General features: G+C 45.8%; 1 protein-coding gene across 4 annotated transcripts in view; it reads right to left on the minus strand.

Moving 5' to 3' along the window:
* The window catches only part of APP (amyloid beta precursor protein), a 323251-nt gene that overhangs the window by 41573 nt on the left and 256250 nt on the right, over positions 1 to 25428 (minus strand). For all 4 annotated transcript variants that reach the window (XM_068270592.1, XM_068270590.1, XM_068270589.1 and 1 more), the window contains 2 exons: positions 12966 to 13099; positions 3943 to 4017 (listed from right to left, as the gene is read on the minus strand). In XM_068270592.1, the coding sequence (XP_068126693.1) occupies positions 3943 to 4017; positions 12966 to 13099 (209 nt within the window). The remainder of the gene's footprint in view (positions 1 to 3942; positions 4018 to 12965; positions 13100 to 25428) is intronic.

The raw sequence follows: 25428 nt of genomic DNA on the forward strand, positions 1-25428 counted from the left end.
CTGCCTTCGGAGCTGCATCAGCCATTTTAAAACTTATTTGATACCTCAGGAGGGGGAAGCTTCTAGATCAGGCCTGGGCATGGCCCAGGCCCCATTCCTAACATTCCTTCCCTCCTCATCCCTCCCTGCAGTCTCAAGCTGAATGAAACTGAGGGTTAACACTCACCTACTCGCCACTTCCAGGGTCGTATCTCCATGGTCACAGGGCGTCACATGACATGCCATCAGGACGTGCTAGTGTGTAATATGCTGGCATTTCCTGACATCTCACGTGCCGCAGTGGCCATGGAGACCAGACCCTTGGTTTCCTTCAGATCGCAACTCTGCAGGGAGGGAGTAGAAGAATCCGTCCGCCTGCCAAGTGCCGTAGTTTGCCCAGCACTGCTCTAGATCCTCCAGAGGCTACCGCCTGACTGATCCAGTGGTAGGAACCGCCCAAGTGTGGTCACATTGCACCTATGCAGTAACACTCACCTACTCGCCACTTCCAGGGTCGGATCTCCATGACCACAGGGCGTCACATGACACGCCATTAGGACGTGCTAGTGTGTAATATGCTGGCATGTCCTGACATCTCACGTGCCGCAGTTGCCATGGAGACCCGACCCTTGGTTTCCTTTGGATCGCGACTCTGCCGGGAGGGAGTAGAAGAATCCGTCCGCCTGCCAAGTGCTGTAGTTTGCTCAGCACTGCTCTAGATCCTCCAGAGGCTACCGCCTGACTGATCCAGTGGTAGGAACCTCCCAAGCATGGTCACATTGCACCTATGCAGTAACACGGACCTGCTCGAACATCAGCATTAAAAACAGAGTCTAATACACTACGTACGGAATTTAGTCTTCCCAGACATTCCCTCTTCCGCTACTTGCAATTGCGACACGCGATGCAAACACAGCTAGGCCTGTCAGGAGTCTCTCTCGAACCTTCAGAGCTGGAGAAAATACTACTTAAAAATGAACCTACAAAACAAATATCTACTCTATATAACTTCTTAAACTCTAGGGGGAACGACAGGAAGGTTCTGGCCCTTAGAGAACGTTGGTCATCCCATGACCCTAGTCTCACCCAGGAAAAATGGGCGGAGCACACGGAATTTTTCAATAGAGATATTATTGCCTCACACGATAAACTCATAAACATTAAATGGATTAACCAAGCATATATTACACCACTAAGACTAGCAAAAATGAGCCCAGCTCATAATGATTGCTGCTTTAAATGTAAAACCCACCATGCCAACTTCCTTCATTGTGTGTGGAACTGCCCCCTAGTTAACGGCTATTGGAAATCGGTCATACATTTCCTAAGGGACACCCTCCAACTACCAGTGGCTTTAGACATCCAATTATGCTTGTTAGGAATTGTAGGCGACATCCCTTGTAGCAAAAGTCAAGCGACCCTCACCAGAATTCTCCTCTTTTACGCCAGGAAAGCCATCTCCCTGAAATGGAAACTATCTACAGCCCCATGCCTGAGGGACTGGAAAAGACTGGTGAACTCAGCCCTCCCTCTATATAAAATCACGTTTCAGTCAAGGAACCAATTCAAAAAATTCGATAGAATATGGTCCAAGTGGGTAGATGCTTCCGAAACCACAATCCCCAACCTTGACATTAATGTGGCCATTCAAGATCTACAATGGATCTAAAGTCGCTAGATACACTTCTGCCAGACGGGAATATGGGTTATATCGTACAGTCGCTGTGAGTTTTGACTACTATATGTATACATATGTTAAGCATAGTTCTGTATACTTGCTGGAAAAATTCCTTTTATCCTTCATGTACTGTTTTTTTTGTTCTTGAAAATCAATAAATATTCTCTTTAAAAAAAAAAAAAACAGAGTCTGATTGGGTCTGTGCCACTGTGCAAGTGCAAACGTCTCACGACGCATGCTCAGTAGCACAGACCCAATTGGGTTCAGCTTTTTCCGCCTTAGTAGGTCTGTGTTACTGTGCATGCTCGAAGCTGTCGACAAGCGCTTGCTGACAGTATGGTTTTTGGCTAGAATTAGCAGAGGAATGGCGAGGAGGAACGGGTCATGAAGAATTATTCTTTTCCATTTCAATTTGCACCCAGCAAAAGTCTACCTGGGAAAACAAACATTTTATTTTTCCAGCCATCAAATCATTACTTTTTGCTGTGCTTTCTAAAATGTACACTGTGTAGTAACTTCTTTCCTCCAGCATGAGTAACTGAGCAGAACAATTCTGGCACACCTGGTGTTATCGAATTCTGCCACACCCATTAGGCGTAATGCTGTACAAGCGGTATACTAAAATTTCATCTATGATCTGAAGCATTAAACACAGCACACAATTTACAGCTGAAGTCATCTGATTTATAAGGTACTGGAAGGGTTGAGACTCAAGCGGTATACCTCATTTAGCTGCTAATTGATGTCACGATGAGCAAACATCGCAAACATTTCCCGAATGTTCGTTTGCGTCAATGTCAATGGATTTGAGGCAATCAAAAGTTTGTGAAAATGATTGTGAACGATCGTTTGTGATGTTCGCCCATCACCATCAATAACCTTGCCTTTCCAACTAGCATTATAAGATTGTTTTGGAAGTATACAGGGGGAGAAGCAGATACCTTTCTCTCCTTTATTTGCTCAGTAATTACTTTATCCTAAAATTTGTCCTGCAGCCGGAAATCACTTAGGTTCAGTGAAGTGTAAATATGCATTCAAAGGACATCAGAGCAATCCTATAGTGTTTCATATTTATTTTTTATGAGTTAAAGAGGGATTAAACAATCTTATGGAAAGGCTGTGCTTGTCTTTAGTTAAAACTAAAGTAAGAAAGCGGAAATAATATTTGCAAAATCCTTGGGCTGTATAGATCTGATCCATCTAGGCCTCAGGGAAACTTCTCAGACTAGTTTGTAGATGGCAGGTAGGGGCAGGGCAAGACTTCTAACAGAACGCAAGACCTCAAAATCAATTAAAAAAAGCAAAACAAAAAGTAATCCAAAGGTTATGAATACCATTTAGGAAATAATTTATTTAACTTGCCAGACCCTCTTATTATTAGATAAAAAATCTTGCGAGGTTGACCTTTCAGGACAGATGTGCAGAAAACTGCGGCAAAACAACCAATCCGTTTTTACTGGACCATGGGCTCCAGTAATAACACAAGTTGCCATACTTTTCCCCCTTACTGCCACTAGGCCCTAAATTCAGGGGAGGGCTTATATTTTGAGCATGCTCGAAATTCCTGCTAGTGGATGTCAGTGGATGTTTCAGGGGATGTCTTAATTTCAGGGAAACAGGATAGTGGTCCTTTAAAGCAGTGTTCCCCAACCCTCATTGTGGCCCACCAACACTGCATGTTTTGTGGAAATCAACAGAGGTAGTTAGTTAATCAGCTCTGCTGAGACACTAATTACCTCACCTGTGTATGTTTGTAGTTTTCTGCAAAACATGTACTTTTGTTGGGCCTTGAGGACAGGGTTGGGGACCTCTGCTTTGAAGGGCTCAACTGGTTGCTTCAGACAGCTGTACACTGTACCCTCAGTTTCCTTTGCAGCTGTCTTAAAAATCAGACCCAACTTTATATTTTTCCACAGCTGGTTGAGAGCAGTTAGACAGAAAAAAAAAAAGGGGAATGACTTTCGTACAAGTCTTCTAACAAGACTTTCGGAATCTCTCTGAGGCCTCTATGGTAATGCACCTTAGTGGTAATGTGAATGGAGAGTTGATGAATGCCCGGGAAAGAAATACATTTATGTGTAGCTATGACATGGAATGAATCCCCTGTGCTGTTTCCGCTCATTTTTCTTTTGTCTATTGCCTTGTCTTTTTGTAGAGCGGCTGTAAGTGCGTTACGGGACCCGTCAGTGATTAGAGGTGAAATATTCTGCTAGGTGGACTATCCTTTCATCTCCTTCCTTTCAGGTTTGGTGAGACTAATGAGCTCATGTAAGCCACCTCATTACCTCGATCACGGCCTTCTTGTCAGCCTTTGGAAGGTTCTTTGCTTGACGCTCTGCCTCCTCCCATTCCTTCATCACCTGCATAAAACAGAAGGGATGTTCAGAAACTCTCCGTCATGTTGAGGAAACTGCAGAGAAAAGATTCCAGCTGGCCTTCTGAATACGGCAATGCCAGGATATAAATGTGAGGCTCAATAACCCAGAACGACCAATCAGGTTTCAAAGCAGAGAAACAGCAGAACAGTAGTGGATAGAGATGGTTGATGGGATACAGAGGAGTGGTTGCTAGACATGGTTGATGGGATACAGAGGAGTGGTGGCTGGAGATGGTTGATGGGATACAGAGGAGTGGTGGCTGGAGATGGTTGATGGGACACAGAGGAGTGGTGGCTGGAGATGGTTGATGGGATACAGAGGAGTGGTGGCTGGAGATGGTTGATGGGACACAGAGGAGTGGTTGCTAGACATGGTTGATGGGACACAAGTAATTCCGGCTTCAATGCAAATCTACAGTAAATTCTTTGCATCTTGGAACTGGGCCAATAAAATTCTTTGACATTTGTGATTGGCCTAATTCCAAGCTGCGTTAGATTTATATGGAAGTCAGATTTATTAGCATCTCCTAGTGGTTTATACAGCAGGGAGAGGTTTGCAGTGCTTCCCAAGACAGGCTGCATCTGAATGGCTATAGTTCAGCCAGGTATGTGCCTCCAGTATAGTTGCCCCAGTATAGGTTATCTAGGTAGGTACATCTAGTATAGGTAGCCAGTATAGTTGCTCTCACTATAGGTTAGCTAGGTAGGTGCCTCCAGTATGGAAGCCACTAGAAAAGGTTAGCTGGGTAGGTGCCCCCAGTATAGTTGCCCCATAGGTTAGCTATGTAGGGGTCTCCTGTATAGGTAGCCAGTATAGATGCTACTAGTGAAATTTAGCTACGTAGGTGCTGCCAGTATAGTTGCCCCATAGGTTAGCTAGGCAGGTGTCTCCAGTATAGGTAGCCAGTATTGTTGCCCAATAGGTTACCAAGGTAGGTGTCTTCAGTATAGGTAGCCAGTATCGTTGCCACTAGTAAAGGCTAGCTAGGTAGGTGCCTCCAGTGTAGGTAGCTAGGCAGTGTAGGTGTAGCGGCGGGGGAGAGCGGGTATAGTAACAACTAACCTTCCGGGATGACACCGCCAGCTTCCATCTACTTCCTCTCCTAGCCGTCCCTCGCGTTAGTACCAGTGCCCCCTGTGATGACATTTGATTACATCATCACAAAGGGTGCTGCTACCAACGCGATAACGCCTGGGAGAGGAAGTAGGAAGAGGCTGTGGGGGATTGGACCGGAAGGTGGAGTTGCGCTATAGTTATACGCATGGAACGTGGTGGGGCGCGGAAGAATATATGCGTAAAGAAAAATTCACGCTTTTGTGATTTCGAAATCGTCATAATTTCGATTTTTTTAACGATTAATCGTGCAGCCTTACTGGGAAGCCCTCCCTGAATCCCTAAGCCTGAGCCAATTTTTTCTTGAACAATTCCATTAACCCAGCCCCCCTCCCACCATTCCGGCTCACCCGGATTACCCCAACAATATTTTGGTCCAGAGGGCCTCTGCAGCGATTTTGGCAGCTTAGCGACTCATCTGTCCCAGCTAGTGCGCTCCTCCATTAGTCCACGCATTCTCTTCTTCATTCTCACAGGACCACCTCTCTCCACTGTGACCCGGCGCATGTTAGTACATAACATGCCGCCAGTTCGCTGACAGGATGCCATCAGTGGGGTTGTAGACAGACACACACAGACTAATGGAAGAGCGCGCCAGTCGGGAAACCAACTCTGACTCCTCAGTTTATGAAACCACCGGCTCCAAGTACCCGAAATTGCTCCAACTTCTCAACTCCGACTCCACAGCCCTTGCATGGCTAAGAAGTGAGTACAAAAATCATCCAATTCAGACTCCTCAGTTTATGGAACAATCAACTCCAATTCAGACTCTGGGTACCCAAAAATAACTGACTCCAGAGCCCTGCTTTTAGGTATCATGATGGAGACAAAACAAAGGTTTTCCTTCTTAAAACAGAGGGATTTGCGATAATTGGTTGGAGTGAGCTCTGAGGTGTCCCACAATGCATCACTGCTGAATAAGCAAATCCTCATTTGTTGTCCCTGTAAGCTAACCACACCTCCTCAGTGCGTGGCATGGATTAATGTGGCTCTATGTGGTAGGACAGGGGTTCCCACACTTTTTCGGGTCACACAAACACACCGTCCCCTCATTCCAGCATAGTTGGCAGCACACGGTCACAGAATCCTTCTCCCCCCCCCCCACAGCACATGGCTTCACAGTCGTCGTCGTCCCCCCCATAGCACACGGCTTCAGGATCGTTCCTCCCCCCTCCCCAACATAGGCAACACACACATAGCAGCCATAGATAGAATCATATACTCACAAAATCCCCTTCCCCCTCCCCTACACCACCACAAAAAATAGACTCAGTCAAGGGATCCATCCCCCCTCCCCACCACCAGCACTAAAATCAATGTTCACCTTGCCTCCGTTCAGTCCCCTTTCATTGCAGCAGCAAAACCTCCAGCCTCCGTTCAGTCTCCTCTCCTCACAAGATGGGGAACAACTGTGTTTGAAGATGCACGGGACCTGGGGGAGGCGTGGCCAGTGGCCACATTGCTTTGCATCACCATTCACAGAGCCTGGAGGGGGAGGAGATGCTTACCATTTGCTCCTCTCCCCTTCAGCCACGCCTCTCCCCTTCAGCCGCGCCAGTTAACTCTGGGTATTTCAAGTCTTACTCCACAGAGCCACATTAATCCATGCCATGCACTGATGAGAATCAACCAATCGGTAACAGTTTATGCATGTTGGATTTATTGTGGCTCTGTACAATTAACAAGCTGCCACATCACTGCATCCCAGCAGATCTGGAGGTGTGGTTAGCTTACAGGGACAACAAAGGATGATTTGCATAGTCAGCAGTGGTGCATTGTCGGAGACATCATATGCTCGCTCCAACCTGAATTATCGCAAATACCTTCGGTTTTAAGAAAGCAAACTTTTGTTTTGCTTAGCATTTCAATAAAGGAGGCTTTTTGGTCTCTTTTAGCCCCTTAGGCTGCGTTTCCACTGTAGCGTGAAATTTTGGGGTCCCACAAAAATCGTATAAGATTTTTCGGATTGGTGAAAATTCACGTGTAAATTTGTATGCATTTTTATTTGAATTTTCATACGTGAAAATTTGCATTAGTTAAATATAACAACCTGCCTAGTAACAGCTTAGTCATGACTGCTAACAACCTCCTGTAACCACGGATTTAATGCGAATTTTTGCGCACATAACGCGAAAATTCACATTGCAATGCGTTGCCTATGCATCGTATGCGATGTCCGAAAAAACGATGCAGGACCTCAGACTTTTTCATGCGTACGAAAATTCGCATTGAATGGAAACGGCCCCATTTACTACCATTAGTTGCCAAATCAATGCAAATTTTCAATGAAAATTTTTAAGGGCTGGAACCCAGTACAGTGATTTTTTTGAGAGTTTAGGGAGGTTTTTAAAACGCTATCGATTTCCCTAAATGCTCAGCTAATGTATATGTATGGGCCAAATTCCACTGGAGCAATTGCGATTAGCAAAATCGCAAACGCAGGACATGCAGCATTTTTGAGCGTTCACGATTAGCGTTAGCGTTTTTGAAATGTAAAGTATATAAACGCTGGCATAATCGCTCGTCAAAACCTACACAGAGCGATTCGCTAGTGTTTTTAAATTACTGCACACTGCAAAAAAAAGAAAAAAAAAAAGAAAATTAATTGAAAGGACCAATCAGAATTAAAAACACTAATTGAAAATCGCTACACAATCGCTGGCAAAAAAAGCTTACACTTTTTAAAATTGCTACCAAAATCGCCAGAAACCGCTCATGAAATCGCTTACAAAACGCTCATTAAAAACGCAAGCGATCGCGATTTTCAGTGGGTTCCAGGCCTAACAAAACGCACAAGTGGAAACCTAGCCTTACACACTCCTGGGAGTTCTGGTTCACCATAAACTTGCTGGGTAGTCTGTAACTCTGGGCAATGCAGAGATTGATCTACTTTCTGCCAGGGTAGGGAGTGAAGTAAAATTACCAGATGAGAATGTTGACAGCAGTAACAAACTTAAAGAAGTTCTAACCCATTCAGTTGAATCCAGGCTTTATTTTTCAATAGTAAAGGTCTGCTGTCACCTGGTATGTAAACATCTTTCCTAGCGCCTCCGGATTACGACCAGGGAATGAAGAATCTGCTGTGGGATGACTTCTTCATTCATCTTTTCCCACGCTCCCTAGTACTAGGGTCCCATTTTCCATTCCATCGTTCTTTTTCTCCATTACACGGCTTGAACAGGCATCGCAGAAAAGAGCCAGAAGCCACAACACCCCCATCCACAGATCATCAGCAAGAATGATTACTGTGACAAGGGTTTTCTCAGCATGCTATTTGTTCACATGCAGTAATCGGAATTCATCAGAGGTGACACAGCAGAGCATTAATATCGGGGGATCGGGGAGGACGTTAAATCATGAGAAAGTGTGAGGCTTGCAGTCTGGGCTCTCTGGAGGACGCAGTGCAGATGCAGCGAGCGCTGATATATTCCTGCACATTCCAGTATCTCTTCCCTGCAGCACTGCTATTTACATAGACAGGAGATACTGTGCTGTTCCCAACCGGTTACTAACCCTGTGGTTAAATATTAAAGGACAAATAAATCAACCCCTCCCATTTAATAATTCATTTATGATCCAGGATTGTTTGTTCTTCTGATGAGATATGAGAACCAACCTTCCCCCTGGCTACCTAATACTTTCAAACATCTCCCCTGTATGAGCTCTCTGTACACAATACACACCACTGCTGTGGCTGCTGCCACGCTTCCCTGCTTGCTATATACACTTCCTATTTCCAAGCATTAGGATAACTCGCGTATCTGTGATCCGCTCATCAACCTGATCGGTGCTCCCTGTAATCCACCTGCTCGCTGTCACATGCCTAGAGAAGACCTAACATGCAGATGGCTGCATATCTGTGATCCGCTCATCAACCTGATCGGTGCTCCCTGTAATCCACCTGCTCGCTGTCACATGCCTAGAGAAGACCTAACATGCAGATGGCTGCATATCTGTGATCCGCTCATCAACCTGATCGGTGCGTCCTTGTAATCCACCTGCTCGCTGTCACATGCCTAGAGAAGACCTAACATGCAGATGGCTGCACACAGAAAAACCTGCATACACACGCTATACTAAACATGGACGAGAATTAAACGTATATACAGAGGGCTAATGAGCTTGTTTAAAAATCCGGAAATGCCAGACAGCTAAATGACGGCAACCTCTGAGGACATTGTTCCCCTCCGTCATGCATCATCATCCCTCTCCATAGCAAGATGGATCCGTACAGTACTCAAACCCTGAACTGTCTTCTGAGGAATCGAATCCTGATCTTTGGCCTCTGCACTGACGCAGAGGCCAGAGGATGATGATGGAAAGGGCTACTCCCTGCAGTGACGCAGAGGCCAGAGGATGATGATGGAAAGGGCTACTCCCTGCAGTGACGCAGAGGCCAGAGGATGATGATGGAAGGGGTTACTCCCTGCAGTGACGCAGAGGATGATGATGATGAAAGGGGCTACTCCCTGCAGTGACGCAGAGGCCAGAGGATGATGATGGAAGGGGACCCACTTCCTAAAGTAACACAGAGGCCAGACAGAGGATGATGATGGAAGAAGACATACTCCCTGCACTGACGCAGAGGCCAGAGGATGATGATGGAAGGGGCTACTCCCTGCAGTGACGCAGAGGCCAAAGGATGACGTTGGAAGGGGACCCACTCCCTGCAGTGACGCAGAGGCCAGAGGATGAGGATGGCAGATGTAACAATGCAGGAGTACAGGCAGATACGGTGGCTCACCAAGGCTCAAGGTTCCATGCACAGAAGAATAGATCATTAGGATTTACAGCCACTTCTGATTCACACTAATCCCATTCAGTAGTGGCTCTAGACTCCTATAGAGGTCCTGCAACCAGGAGTATAAAAACTTGGTACAGCAGTGGTCAGATCGACAATCTATTGTCACAGTGGTGCCAAATAATCAATATCTGACATAAAGACCATCTGTCAGTGTAGCGTAGGCTTTAGGTAGAACTACCCTGGTACTAATATATGTAGGCAAGGTCTAAAATGAGGTCTTAGCTTTAGGGAGGGGTCAGAGAAAGGGGCAATATAAGGCAGATGGAGCTCAATGGGGCTACTGATACCTCTCAGTTAGTAAATGATAAAGGACAGTGTTCACAATATGTCAGGCATCCGGTAGATAAGCCGAGGGAAGCAGAATGAATACTGGGGGTTAATTTCCAGTGCCAATATCCCTGCGTGGAAATCTTACAGCACCAACATATTAACTAACACACCAATCAAAGCGTGCCTCCAGGCAAGCGCTTAAGTCTGCTCGGGAATTCATTAAGTGTACAAACCAGGCAAACACCTTAGTCAGTACTAAGCTGTAATCACAAAGGTACCGGTAACTATACATTTCTAGCAAAACTGACTCACAGCTGTTCTGTGTGGGGAGTGAGGGAGGCAGAGAGAGGCAAGCAGCGAGAGGGAGCGCAGAATATAGAGAGAATGAAAGAGGCTGGGAGAGGGAGAATGAGGGAGGGAGAGAATAAAAGAACGAGAAAAAATAAGAGAGCGAGAGAGAGAGAATGAAGCAGAGAGAGAAAAGGAAAAAGAGGCAGAGAGAGCGAGAGAGGCAGAGTGAAAGGAGAGAGCAAGGGAGGCAGAGAGAGAACAAGAAAGGCAGAGAGAGGCAGAAGAACAGAGGAATGAGGGAGGATGAGAAAGGCAGGGAACGAACAAGAGGTGCAGAGAGAGCAGGGAGAGGCAGGGTGAAAGCAAAAGAGCGAGAGAGACAGAGAGAGAACAAGAAAGGCAGAGAGAGAGGCAGGGGGGATGAGAGAGCGAAGAACGAGGGAGGCAGAGAGAGCGAGGGAGGAAGAGAGGAGTGATGGAGGCAGAGAGAACAAGAAAGGGAGAGAAGAGCGAGGGAGGCAGAGAGGAGCGAGGGAGGGAGGGAGGCAGAGAGGAGCGAGGGAGGGAGGGAGGCAGAGAGGAGCGAGGGAGGGAGGGAGGCAGAGAGGAGCGAGGGAGGGAGGGAGGCAGAGAGGAGCGAGGGAGGGAGGGAGGCAGAGAGGAGCGAGGGAGGGAGGGAGGCAGAGAGGAGCGAGGGAGGGAGGGAGGCAGAGAGGAGCGAGGGAGGGAGGGAGGCAGAGAGGAGCGAGGGAGGGAGGGAGGCAGAGAGGAGCGAGGGAGGGAGGGAGGCAGAGAGGAGCGAGGGAGGGAGGGAGGCAGAGAGGAGCGAGGGAGGGAGGGAGGCAGAGAGGAGCGAGGGAGGGAGGGAGGCAGAGAGGAGCGAGGGAGGGAGGCAGAGAGGAGCGAGGGAGGGAGGCAGAGAGGAGCGAGGGAGGGAGGCAGAGAGGAGCGAGGCAGAGAGGAGCGAGGGAGGGAGGCAGAGAGGAGCGAGGCAGAGAGGAGCGAGGGAGGGAGGGAGCGAGGCAGAGAGGAGCGAGGCAGAGAGGAGCGAGGGAGGGAGGGAGGCAGAGAGGAGCGAGGGAGGGAGGCAGAGAGGAGCGAGGCAGAGAGGAGCGAGGGAGGGAGGGAGGGAGGCAGAGAGGAGCGAGGGAGGTAGAGAGGAGCGAGGGAGGTAGAGAGGAGCGAGGAAGGCAGAGAGGAGCGAGGAAGGCAGAGAGGCGCGAGGAAGGCAGAGAGGCGCGAGGAAGGCAGAGAGGCGCGAGGGAGGCAGAGAGGCGCGAGGGAGGCAGAGAGGCGCGAGGGAGGGAGGGAGGCAGAGAGGAGCGAGGGAGGCAGAGAGGAGCGAGGGAGGCAGAGAGGCGCGAGGAAGGCAGAGTGGCGCGGGGAAGGCAGAGTGGCGCGGGGAAGGCAGAGAGGCGCGAGGGAGGCAGAGAGGAGCGAGGGAGGGAGGCAGAGAGGAGCGAGGGAGGGAGGCAGAGAGGAGCGAGGGAGGGAGGCAGAGAGGAGCGAGGGAGGGAGGCAGAGAGGAGCGAGGGAGGGAGGCAGAGAGGAGCGAGGGAGGCAGAGAGGAGCGAGGGAGGCAGAGAGGAGCGAGGGAGGCAGAGAGGAGCGAGGGAGGCAGAGAGGAGCGAGGAGGGAGGGAGGGAGGCAGAGAGGAGCGAGGGAGGGAGGGAGGCAGAGAGAAGCGAGGGAGGGAGGGAGGCAGAGAGGAGCGAGGGAGGGAGGGAGGCAGAGAGGAGCGAGGGAGGGAGGGAGGAAGGCAGAGAGGATGAAAGTTAGCCAAAAAGTGATAGAGAGGGAATGAGAGAGAGCAAATGAATGAGAATAGAGGGCAGACTGCACAGAAATCTCCCTATGTGCCTGGAATTCTTGCTTGGTTTCAGAACTCTGCACACGGGGGACTTTCACAAAAGTGTCAATGGACATAGAGCTGGTGACAGTTGTGGTATTCCTGCAACCAATGCAGCAGATCACATTTAAGGTGGCCACACACACACCATACAATTTTTTAAATATCTGTTCAATTTAAAGTTTGCTATCAATTTATCTGACTGATTGTAACATTTCACAACTATGACCAATGTACCACACACCTATGTTCAATTTTTTCCTCAATTATGATAAAATGATTGGAAACTCAGAGAAAATTGCTAGGGTGTGTATATTAATAAATTAACAATGCAACACATACCATACAATCTTTAGTAGAAACTCAAGATAAATATCTGGCATTCCGGATAGATGTAAATCGAAAAAAAAAAAAAAAAAACGGGAAATCCAATCGGATTTTTCAGTCGAATAAAAAAAAAGCTTTCGAGATACAATCGTTTTTATCGAATTACTGTAAAATCAGATCATTTTATTGTATCGTGTGTGGCCACCTTTATTTACAAAGGCTGCAACCAGCATGTGTGCAAGGGAAGCCATTCCATGTAACTGCAGCAGCACGTACCTCAGACATCCTCTCACGGTGTTTCCCCTCCAGCCTCTCTTTGGCCTTCTGGAATCGATCATGTTCATTCTCATCATTGGGGATCTCCAGGTACTTGTCTACAGCATCAGGAGTGCTGGCAGCCGTGGTGGGGACTGGAGAGAAGGAAGAGGAGAAGAATCAGCAAACCAAACCGTATACTCAGCATTCCAGGACACACACTGAAGGTTTATTGGTTAGGATGTTAATAGCTGCAGCCGTTGCGTTAAGAGTCCAGGTAGAAAATAAGGTTAAAGAAAAATTCAGCAAAGTGCCCCCGAGTGAATACATGCATGCTTATCAGAAATACACCAGATCCTCTAGGAATGACACCTACCGTACTTTACCTTTTCACCACACACCATTACAGTTCAGTGACCTCCTAGTCATTTCAACGTGTGTTGTGGACGTGGCTTACACTGCCTGTCAACCTAACCGAGGTAAACAGCCAATATGCAATTTTGGTGAGTAACATCAACTAACTATATTACAGTTTTCTTTCAATGTTAGCTTCTGGTAGCTGTGTCACACTGATGAGGTACATGTTACGAACATTTACAACAAGGCCATCGACATCACTGTTTCTCAGTTTTATTATAGCATGTACCCCTTTATTAATAAGTACATTGGTTAAAGGTTACCTAAACTGGAAAAAAAAAAAAAAAGGTTAATCTTTACTTACCTGGGGCTTTTCTCCAGCCCCTAGAAGTCTATCTGGTCCACCGCAGCAGTTCTGCTGCCCTCCATGGTGCCGCTGTCCCCTCTGTAAGATCACTGACCACTGTTTGGTCATGTGCTTTTGCGCATGCATGCCGCGCACCTCTAGTGATTGCACTACCATTGCAAAAAGCACTCTGCCCAATATAAAAACAAACTGTATCTGGGCTATTTTTATTCCGTGGTTAAACTATGATTACTATTGTTGATGTTATAACAGGTTTGCTTTACACAGAACCTTAAGCTGAATACTCACCTGAGGACGGAGGAAGACTGATCACAGAGAATTCCGCCGCCGCCGAGCATTCCTTGATCCATCTTCCTGCCCGAGGGGAACATGCGATGTCACGAGACGGCACACGACGGGCGCAAATGTACAAAAATTGGACAGGATGGAGAAAATACAAAGACAAATCCAAATTCTTAATGAGCGGTGGATGGGGGTTCCTGAGGGGTGGCTGGGGGTTCCTTATAAGTGCAAACTTACTTGGCAAAATAAATTGATTCAGATTCTGAGAAGGGAGGGCTGCTCCTTGATTTTATTCCTTTTTCTCTCAGTCAATCTCGCATCCTTATCATAATGAGGTAAATCTAAGCTACGGTTTTCATTTCTAACACTGTAACCCACGACACCTGAATGTATTGCATTAACTACTTAACCTTCCTGGCAGTAAGCCCGAGCCGAGCTCGGGCTATGCCACCGGAAGGCACCGCTCAGGCCACGCTGGTCCGATTTGCATAATTTTTTTTTTGCTACACGCAGCTAGCACTGTGCTAGCTGCGTGTGCAATCCGATCGCCCGGCGATCCGCCACTATCCGTCGCACCGCAGCCGCCCCCCCACCCAAGACCCTGTGTGCTGCCTGGCCAATCAGTGCCAGGCAGCAGTGTGGAGTGGATCGGAGTCCCCTTTGACATCACGACGTCAACCCGCCCGTCGCCATGGCGACGGGGGAAGCCCTCCAGGAGATCCCGTTCTTTGAACGCGATCTCCTGATCTCCGAAGGCGATCGGAGGGGCTGGGGGGATGCCGCTGAGCAGCGGCTATCATGTAGCGAGACCTCGCTACATGAAAAAAAAAAAGTTAAGGTTGTTTATTTTTTGCATCTGAGCAACTTTTACCTCCCATTCATTTTCCAATAACTTTATCACTACTCATCACAATGAATTGGTGTATATCTTGGGTTTTTTTCCGCCACCAATTAAGCTTTCTTTGGGTGATACATTTTGCTAAGAATTATTTTATTCTAAATCAATTTTAACAGAATAAAGAAAGAAATTGAGAAAAAAATCATTATTTCTCAGATTTTGGCCATTATAGTTTGAAATGAATACATGCTACCGTAATTAAAACCCATGTATTTTATTTGCCCATTTGTCCCGCTTATTATACCATTTAAATTATGTCCCTATCACAATGTATGGCGCCGACATTTTATTTGGAAATTAAGGTGCATTTTTTCAATTTGCGTCCATCACTATTTACAAGCCCATAATGTAAAAAATTATATTAATATACTCCTTTGACATGCATATTTAAAAAGTTCAGACCCTTAGGCAACTATTTATGTTTTTTGTTTTGTTTTTGTAATTTTTTTTTTATTTTTTGTATTAAAAATTGTATGTGGGTAATGTTTGGTGTGGGAGGTAAACAGCTAATTTTAAATGTAAAAAAATGTATTTATTTATAAAAAAAAATAGAGGTGTGTGTAGTTTTACTATTTGGCCACAAGATGGCCACAGTGAAAAGTCCTGGAAGCGTGATCGTACACTTCCAGGAAGAATGAAGACGGGGAACTTTTTGAAACTCAGAAAAACCACAGCATCTGATGAGGGGGGCTTTTCTGCGGGGTCTTCAATCAATCAATTAATAGCTGGGCTAACGGCCGGCAGTGGGAGCGCGCACGGGAGCCCCAGTGGATTTATGTTTTATCATTTTCTCTCTTAGTTGTATGCATGGCTGTTGGTATCTGATAGAATTTGTACACTGTACTGGTATTACATAGTATGTCTATGGGTTCCACCCATTTGTACTTTACCTCATGATGTACATGACTGAGACAAAACAAGACAGCTTAAGAGAGCTGCAGCCCAGCTTGGGTGCGCTCAGTAGAGGTGAAGCTGTCTGGCCATCAATAAAATTGAGAATTCTGTTTAAGATTGGCTTACTGACATTCAAATCCTTGCACAATCTGGGCCCCGGATACCCGAAGGACTTGTTGCAGCTGCATCACACCCCCTACAATCTTAGATCAAAAGGATGTAACACCTTGGTCACCCCCAGAGTCCACCTCAAAACCTTTGGAGAGAGCCTTCTGTCATGCTGCCCCTACACTTTCAAACTCCACGCCACACCCAATCAGGACAGCTCCATCCCTGGAAGCATTTAGTCCAAACTGAAAACCTACCTTTTCAGTCTGGCATTAATGTACACCTGACTATCCCCTCTGTAACACAGTCCAGCCTGCAGTCCTGTATTGATCTGAGACACAACTATGCGCTTTGAGTCCTATGGGAGAAAAGCGCTTTACAAATGGTATTGTATGACTGACATTGGAAGACTCTGTCCTTATTTTAGGTCTATCTGTACTGTTTCTTCTTTATAAGCAATGCAAATATTTTGTAAAAAAAAAAGTAACGTTCTCCACGTCTGCAGGTTGTAAAGTAGTAATGCAAAGCACATAGTCACTGCCGTTCAGCTTTCAGGACATGGCTGTGTATACATCACTATATTACTGTTTTTTTTCCCTCCAACATTCTCCTCCGTACTGTGTTTACCTAGCCAGCCGAAGCCCGGCGCGGAACATTCTCCACGTCGGGAGGAAATAATTGGCGTTGTGTGCAGACTGCAGGGTTCGGGAACATTGCGGGTCACCAGAAAGTTACACAGCAGAGCCCCTCTGGGATCCTGATGATTATGACTGAGATTTCTGCTGGAAGCTCACAATAATATTTGCTGCTGCAATCTCCCTGCTTTTGATGTTTGGGCCATTTACAAAACGCGGAACTGTCGGCCGCTGCCAGCAGCAAAGCAGCATAATAAAATGATCTGTACTGCAGGACCTGCAATGTGGAGGGACTCCGGGCGGAGGTAAAGCCTCCACATAGAATGAATTACACTTAAACCTGCTTAAAGGGAAGGTTCAAGCAAAATAAAAAAAGGAGTTTCACTTACCTGGGGCTTCTACAAGCCCCATGCAGCCATCCTGTGCACTCGTAGTCACTCACTGCTGCTCCAGTCCCCCGCTGGCAGCTTGCCGACCTCGGAGATCGGGGGGCGCATTGCGTATGTTTTTACGCATTCCCGCTAGTGCAGGAACATTAACACATACATTTTTACGCGTTACTGGTTTAATGCGTACATTTTTACGCATTGAACCAGTAATGCGTAAAAATGTATGTGTTAATGTTCCTGCACTAGCGGGAATGCGTAAAAACGTACGCACTGCGGCCTGCCGACCTCCGAGGTCGGCAAGCTGCCAGCAGGGGACTGGAGCAGCAGTGAGTGACTACAAGGGAACAGGATGGCTGCATGGGGCTGGTAGAAGCCCCAGGTAAGTGAAACTTATTTTCTTATTTTGCTTGGACATTCCCTTTAAAGCAAACTTGAAATGAAAATTAAAAGTCAGAATAAACACACAGGTCATACTTCCTTCCTGTGTAGTCTACTCATCTATCTCCTCCTCTTCTGCTTCCTGTTAGTCCACTGAGATCTATGGAATTTACCGTCCTCCATTTTGAAAACGGCGATCACCCTATAACAGCTTCCTGGTCAGCACACTGTTAAATTGTAATATCACCCACTTGAACCACAGGGAAATGTGGACATTGCCTTGCAGTTGTACTTTCAGTGATAACTGATATATAACTGATATATTTCAGTTCTGAAATGTTTTTGTCAGAAATGGAAGAAGAAAATGGTGAGCTTCTGAGAGGAACTGACAGTAAGGTAAGTATGTAATCTTTATTTGCAGTTACATCACATTTTATTTGAAATTTTACTTGGTTCAGGTGCAGTTTAATGTATTCTGATAATTAAGAAGAACCCTCACTAGGTCTAAAAGGAAGACACTAGGAGTCATTGGTGCATTGAGTAAAATGATTAAGAAAATGGGAGATAATGCGTAGGAAGGTGCTCAGAAAACTGGGTTCGCCAAAGGCAGCCACTAGTGACGGCATTGTGAGGAAAGCCTGCTCTGAATAGGGGATGGGTGGGAGGGATTGCTCTTCCAATGGTGAGTTCTCTACTGTTCAATTTTTAAAACAACTATATCTATCACCTGAACTGAGAGGGATATGGAGGTTGCCACATACATTTGCTTTTAAACAATACCAGATGCCTGGTATTCCAGCTGATCTTTGGCTGCAGTAGTATCTGGATCACACACCTGGAATAAGCATGCGGCTTATCCAGTCAGATTTCAGTCAGAAGTCTGCAAGCTTGTTAAGGGTCTATGGCTAAGAGTATTAGAGGCAGAGGATCAGCAGGACAGCCAGGCAACTGGTGTTTAAAGGGAAATGTGGAAACCTCCATATCCCTCTCAGCTCAGGTGTCCTTTAAGTAGTGGCTGATTGGTGAATATTAAGCAGCTGATCATAACGGTATTCCCCCCATAGAGGGCAGTCTCCCTCCCCTCTGTCCAGGAAAGGAAGCTCAGGATAGGCTGAGGCACCATGTTTACAGTCGGATCCGGCTCAGCGCAACCAACTACCGCCTAATGGATGTAACCAGCTTGATAAGGTTATGTGGAAAATCCCTGGCCTTGAGACTCAGCCGCCTTCCATAATCTGCCCCTCTCTGCTTGGAGCGTCTATAACTGTAAAATGTGTTTCACCTGATTTCAGAGCTCTGCGGCGAGAGGTTAAACTAATGCATTCCTAAGTACAGCAATATGGAGTTTAATAAGAGACGCTCTTTCTCCATTACTGTGTAATGGAGGACTGTAGTGTGAACATTACTTGACTGGTTCATTCGCGCTTTCCCCTTCCCGTTCCGCCATGAACAAATTATGCTAAAGCATGTTCAACTCTATGTGAAATGCCAACAAGACTACAGACATCTGTAAACTGCCGATAGGTGAAGTGGACAACATGGATTACCTCATGACAGGGGCACCAATAAGGAGGTCAATTTTTTTAGGCAGCACGTGAGCAGTGTGTTTATTCTTTAAGGGTATATGTTGAAAGCAGGAAAAATGGGTAACTAATGAACTGAGCAATCCTGACAAGGGTGACAATGGCTAGACACTTGGGGCAGAGAAACTTCAAACTGGGAGGTTTTGTGGAGTAATCCCAGAGCTTAAAGCGAACCTCCGGACTAAAAATCTACTCAGCAGAACTGAAAAGGCTTGGTGTTTCTTTAACAGTTTCACAGCATCAGAACTTTGTTTTTCTTACCAAAGCATAATTTTTAGCTGCATTTTTAGCTAAGCTCCACCCATCAAAGAAAACTGCCCGGGCTCCCCCCCCCCCCCCCCCCATGCTGTGCAAAGCATGATGGGATTTCCTATGTTATTCACGTTGCCTACCAACTGGGAGGGGTGATCGGCACACGGGACAGTTGGAACTGTGTCTCATGCTCCCTGTCACCTCCTTTCAACCAAAAAGATGGCTGCCCTCATGAAATCAAACATTTGCCTGTTCTTTTAAAACAGGGTGGGTAAGAGATTATATTACCTATCTATTTTAATTAACATAACTAATGTAACTTAATGACAGTATGTTTGTTTAGGCTGAAGTTCCTCGTTAGTCTCTTTCAAAAGTGGTCCTAAAAAGATTGGTGAACCAGTGATAAGATCAAAGGTACCCAAGGCTAACGGATGCTGGTGGGAGAAAAAGTAGGTCTGAATCTACAAGAGCTATTGTAGCGCGAACTGCTGAAAGACTAGTTGGGTTAATGGCTGTATAGCTACCACCCAGTCAGAATGCTCATGGTGTCCACTGCCAAAATTGAATGCATATGAGCTATTAAAATTTGCCCATGAATAACAGAAGGGGGAAGGTTAGCTGTCAAATGCCTAAGATCTCAATCCAGTCAAACATCTCTAGCAGGCCCGGATTTACCAAACTGGAGCCTATGGACACAGAGATGTCCTGGCACCCTAGACTTTGCCCTCCCTACAAATCCCCGCTGAACTGCACCACATGTGTGCTGGCTGTCCCAGCTGTCACTTCTCCCTTACCCATCCTAGGTAGTTACAGGCAGGGCTGTGGAGTCGGTCCAAAAATCCACCGACTCCGACTCCTCAGTTTAGGATTCCACCGACTCCACGACTCCGACTCCTCTAATTTGCATATTACAATTTTGTTGATTAAAAGTATGTAACACCAAATTCGTCTCTTAACTGCCAACGCTTAGGAATTTTACAAGACAACTGAAGTGAGAAGGATATGTAGACTACTATATTTATTCCCTTTAGACTAAAACTAGTCCTTGGTAAGAGTACTTGCAAAAGGTACAAACCGGAACAAAGAACATCTATCAGGCCCTAGGCAATGTAAGTGTGGGTGCATGTAAGAATGATGTGCAGGTACTCTGCAGGGGAATGAGGAGATTGTAAACAGACAACACCTCTGTGTTCAATGTGGACAGCATTCTCAGTGGATTCCCTGCAGCTCTGTGGGGAGTGCATATGTAGAGTATAGTACTACTGTGTAACAAAGTAAACCTGAGACAGATGAAATTAAAGTTTTATACATACCTGGGGCTTCCTCCAGCCGCCTTCAGGATAATCAGTCCCTCGATGTCCTCCTCCACCACCTGAATCTTCTGCTATGAGTCCAGGTACTTGAGCCAGTCAGGCGTAGTGCGCATGCACACACTCCGCCGCCAGGAGCATACTACACCTGTGCAGCACTATTGCGCAGGTGCAGAATGTTCCTGGCTGTGGGAGCGGCATGCGGCCGGACAGCGCTGACTGGCTGAATTGCCAGGACTCATAGCAGAAGATCCGGGTGGTGGAGGACAGCGAGGGACTGATTAGCCTGAAGGGGGCTGGAGGAAGCCCCAGGTATGTATAAAACTTTACTTTTCATCCGTCTCAGTTACCCTTTAATTTGTAGTCACCAAACCAAATTTTAATAACATATCACATTATTTGATTTCATCAGCAAAGGGAGTGCATACATTTGCATAAATCAGCATCAATGCAGAACTATTTCCATCTCGTTGACCATCTCTATTAGTGACACAGCTACACATCAGGCTTTATTCTTACAGCATAGATGTTATTTAGTATATATAAGAGATTCCTGTGTACACATCATATATACAGTCACAATCAGATATGTAAATCTGACCTTAAAAATACGGGGACTGCTTTATTGAAGCAGCACAAGTAACTAATTTTGACTGTTTATTTCATTTTTGTGGACTAAGCAAAGCTATTACTGTATATATACTGTATATATACACATTATTTTTAATGACTATTATCTGAGAAATAGAACATTTTATCATATTTTCTATTTTAATTACAGTTACAAATTCATTAGGAGTCGGAGTCGGTGCATTTTTTCCCGACTCCGACTCCAGGCACCCAAAATTGCCCGACTCCACGACTCCGACTCCACAGCCCTGGTTACAGGTGTCCCTTAGCATTAGGTAGTGAGAGGTACCCTCAGTATTAAGTAGCTAGAGGTTTCCCTGACACTTATGCTTCTCTTGGGATTCATGCATAGGGAAGGAGAGAGGGAAGCGCTCGTCAGCAGCTCCACAGATTGTGAATCGGTTTCATAGTGAAATCGATTCAAAATCTGTTTGCAGTGTAGGCAGCCAATAGATCCCTCTTTGATCAGATTCGATCACAGAGGGATCTATCTGCTGGTCGATCTGGTGGCAATCGACCAGTGTATGGCAGCCTTAAAGACACTCTAGTTGTTATCTATGCAAAACAAGCCATTCAGCTCCATGACTTTCAAAGTTGCAGAGAGCTGTTATCTGAAGTGTATTATCTCAGCTGTCAGGCTTTTTCTTCTGCAGAGAACAGTTCAGGACAGGTCAAAAGTTCACAGGCTGCTCTGTAAAAATCATTTAGAATGCTGAGTAGTGTGTCAACTGCAAATATTAGAGAATGATGCAATGTTATAAAAAACACTATATAACTGATAAAAATATGAGGATATTTTCTTTGCTTCTAATATTCTAGTAATTATCCGTACTACACAACCAATTCATTATATCAATTTTATTTTCGCTTCAGTGTCTCTAAAGGTGGCCATACACTGGTCGATTTGCCATCAGATTCAACCAACAGATAGATCCCTCTCTGATCGAATCTGATCAGAGAGGGATCGTATGGCTACCTTTACTGCAAACAGATTGTGAACCGATTTCAGCCTGAAACCGATCACAATCTGTTGTTGTGGTGGTGGTGCTGCTGCCGCCGCTCCCGCATACATTACCTGCTCCGCCGGCGCGAGTCCTCCCGGTCACCGCTGCTTCGTCTCCGCTCTGGTCTCCGGCATGCTTCACTTCTTCCTGCCTGGCAGGAAGTTTAAACAGTAGAGCGCCCTCTACTGTTTAAACTTCCTGCCGGGCTAGAAGAAGTGAAGCATGCCGGAGACCAGAGCGGAGACGGAGCAGCGGTGACCGGGAGGACTCGCGCCGGCGGAGCAGGTAATGTATGCGGGCTCTATTGCGTCGGTCGTCGGGCATTCGAACGCCGCTAGAGACGCGCTCCCTACCCGCAGGCGATCAACGGTAATTTTCCACACGGAGCGATCGACGGGATCGGACAGGATGGATTGAAATTCGGCGTGTAGAGCGAACGATTGGCAGCAGATTCGATCCCAGTGATCGAATCGGCTGTCGAAACGGCGGCAAATCGGGCCAGTGTATGGCCAGCTTAACAGCTGGAGAGCCAAGTTTGCAGATCACTGCCCCAGGCAAAGTATGTTGCATACTTTGCCTGGGGCAGTGATCTGCAAACTTGGCTCTCCAGCTGTTAGAGACACTGAAGCGAAAATAAAATTGATATAATGAATTAGTTGTGTAGTACGGATAATTACTAGATTAGAAGCAAAGAAAATATCCTCATATTTTTATCAGTTATATAGTTTTTATAACATTGCATCATTCTCTAATATTTGCAGTTGACACACTACTCAGCATTCTAAATGATTTTTACAGAGCAGCCTGTGAACTTTTGACCTGTCCTGAACTGCTCTCTGCAGAAGAAAAAGCCTGACAGCTGAGATAATAAACTTCAGATAACAGCTCTCTGCAACTTTGAAAGTCATGGAGCTGAATGGCTTGTTTTGCATAGATAACAACTAGAGTGTCTTTAAGGCTGCCATACACTGGTCGATTGCCACCAGATCGACCAGCAGATAGATCCCTCTGTGATCGAATCTGATCAAAGAGGGACGCAAAGAGGGACGCAACTTCCCCCCTTTCTTGTGCTGCAGCACCGCTCCCATTCCATGTGCTGCCCGCTCTTCCATGCGTTTCATCCACATACTATAGCCCTTCTCTTTTATGAACAGCTCCCTTTGGCATCAGTTTCCCTTTTTCCACGTGCTGCTCCCCATTTTCAGCTTCCTCTTTCCTATGTAGCATCTCCTCCCTTATAAAACAGAACACCAAGTAGGGACACCAAGAGCCAAATATAGTGTAGTATGTGCTGGTAGCTGGCAGGTGCCTGGCTCTTCTACTGACCACATATGCTATTACTCAGTTGTTATTGCCTGATGAAGCGGGATCAAACCTGCGAAACGCGTTGTATTGTCCCCTGGAGTATGTAAATAAAGTTGTTCTATTTGACAACCACATTGGCAATTTTTGCGTCTGCTTGGAGGAGGCAAGTCAACCACTGCCTCCTCGTGTTTTAAACTTTGTAGGTACTTTTATCCTTTTGGCGCTTCGGTATCCATACTACGCTAACTCCTCATGTTCAGGTGCCCCCTTGGGCTGCTGCCACCCAAGCCCCAAGTCTTTGTGGCCTTTTCAGAAACCCAGCCCCCCTCCCCCTCCCCAATAATAGTGGTACTTCGGAGTCAGACCAGGAATATGGGGCACTATAAAAGTAACTGTTTTGCCAATGTACTTCAAGGTATTCAGAATACAGCAGTCACAAAGAGAAAATGAATGGGCAAGCCGGTTTTTAACTCTATGGAAAGTGTTATTTAATAGCCGTCTCTGAGCGTCTGTCCTGGACCTACAGGAATAATAATCTAAAGCGTAATAAGTGAAAGCATATAAAAGTACTTGACACACACCGGTAAAATATGACTTTGTTCTAATATGTTTTCTCATTACTTTTACCTCCTACTTCTCATTGCCAAAAACCACCCGCTTCACCTGCATAAAATATGAAGTTCATTTTGGCATTTATCACCTTAATTAGCTTTACTAAGAGCATCTTCATAAATTTAAAAAACACAAAATCTTCCCTGGGAACAATAATTATCTTGCTGAAGACAAACTATGGTTAAGACGGATCTTTTCAAAGAGTCCCCAAAGCGAGAGGGAATGTTAGTGCCTTGTAGCGCATATCCAAACTGTTAGTCAACACAATGGAGGAAATTTACAAAGACGTGTGCAGGGAAAGATGGCGCTTAAAGGGATCTTAGTAGCTCCTGTTTCCAAATAGCTGAAAGGGCTGCCATGTTTGAGAAGTTAACCCCTCCTGCTCCCTTTTCACTGCCATTATCCAGGGTAGGTGTATAATTCATCAAGTGTGACTAATGTTATCTGTTTGAAGCAGTCTTTCAACTCATCCCCTTCCCTAATACTTAAAAGGATACCCGAGGTGACATGTGACATGATGAGATAGACATGTGTATGTACAGTGCCTAGCACACTAATAACTATGCTGTGTTCATTTTTTTCTTTCTCTGCCTGAAAGAGTTAAACTTCAGGTATGTAAGTGGCAGTTCCCGTCTGAGACAGGAATACACTGTGACCCTCACTGATAAGAAATTACAACTATAAAACACTTTCCTAGCAGAAAATGGCTTCTGAGAGCAGGAAAGCGATAAAAAGGGTCAATAGTTCATAGATTATAGCTCTGGCATACTTCAATGAATGTCATTGAGCAAAAACAATAAAATAGTAAAAACTTAAAAAGCAGATTTAAATATAAGATAAAACTGTGGAATATCTTAAAAAAAGCCATTTTTAGGAGAAGGATGATAGATGCAAATTTTTCCCCATTGTTGTCCTTTAAGGGCTTTGTTTGATCTAAGCTTGTGGGCAATTAAGTAATTAGTAATTAAGTAATTAGGTGAGTTCTTATCTGCCTTCCATCTTCTGTTCTTTGCCACCGGCATTCCCGGACGCAGGAAGTAAGATGAGGTAAAATTTAAGTTTTTTTCTTTTTTAATAATGGTCAACATTTTTAGCATGCATTTTTAATTTGCTATTGAGCTGACATGGGAGTTAAAAATGATGCTTGGTTCCCTTTAAAGGGGGGGGGGGGGACAGAATGCACCCAGGAATCTTAGTTTCATAAATTCCCCCCTCTAGTGGTTGGAAGTATTGCTGCGCGAGGGTGGGGAGATAGTGTACCAAAATTCGAAACCCTGTTTTTTTATTGGTCATCCCGTCCATAATCCTATAAAAATCTGGTGCTTCCACGTCGGTATACAAGAGTGCCCTCCTGACTATAGGGATCGTCAGATAGTGGGCAGTTCAAAAGCCCCTCAAGTGTCACTAAACTTACAGACTGTGCACATGGGTGCTGTATGTAACTTGCATTTGATTGGAATTTAATTTGTAATACAATAGG

This window comes from Hyperolius riggenbachi, chromosome 2 (assembly GCF_040937935.1).
Source record: "Hyperolius riggenbachi isolate aHypRig1 chromosome 2, aHypRig1.pri, whole genome shotgun sequence".
Lineage (NCBI taxonomy): Eukaryota > Metazoa > Chordata > Amphibia > Anura > Hyperoliidae > Hyperolius > Hyperolius riggenbachi.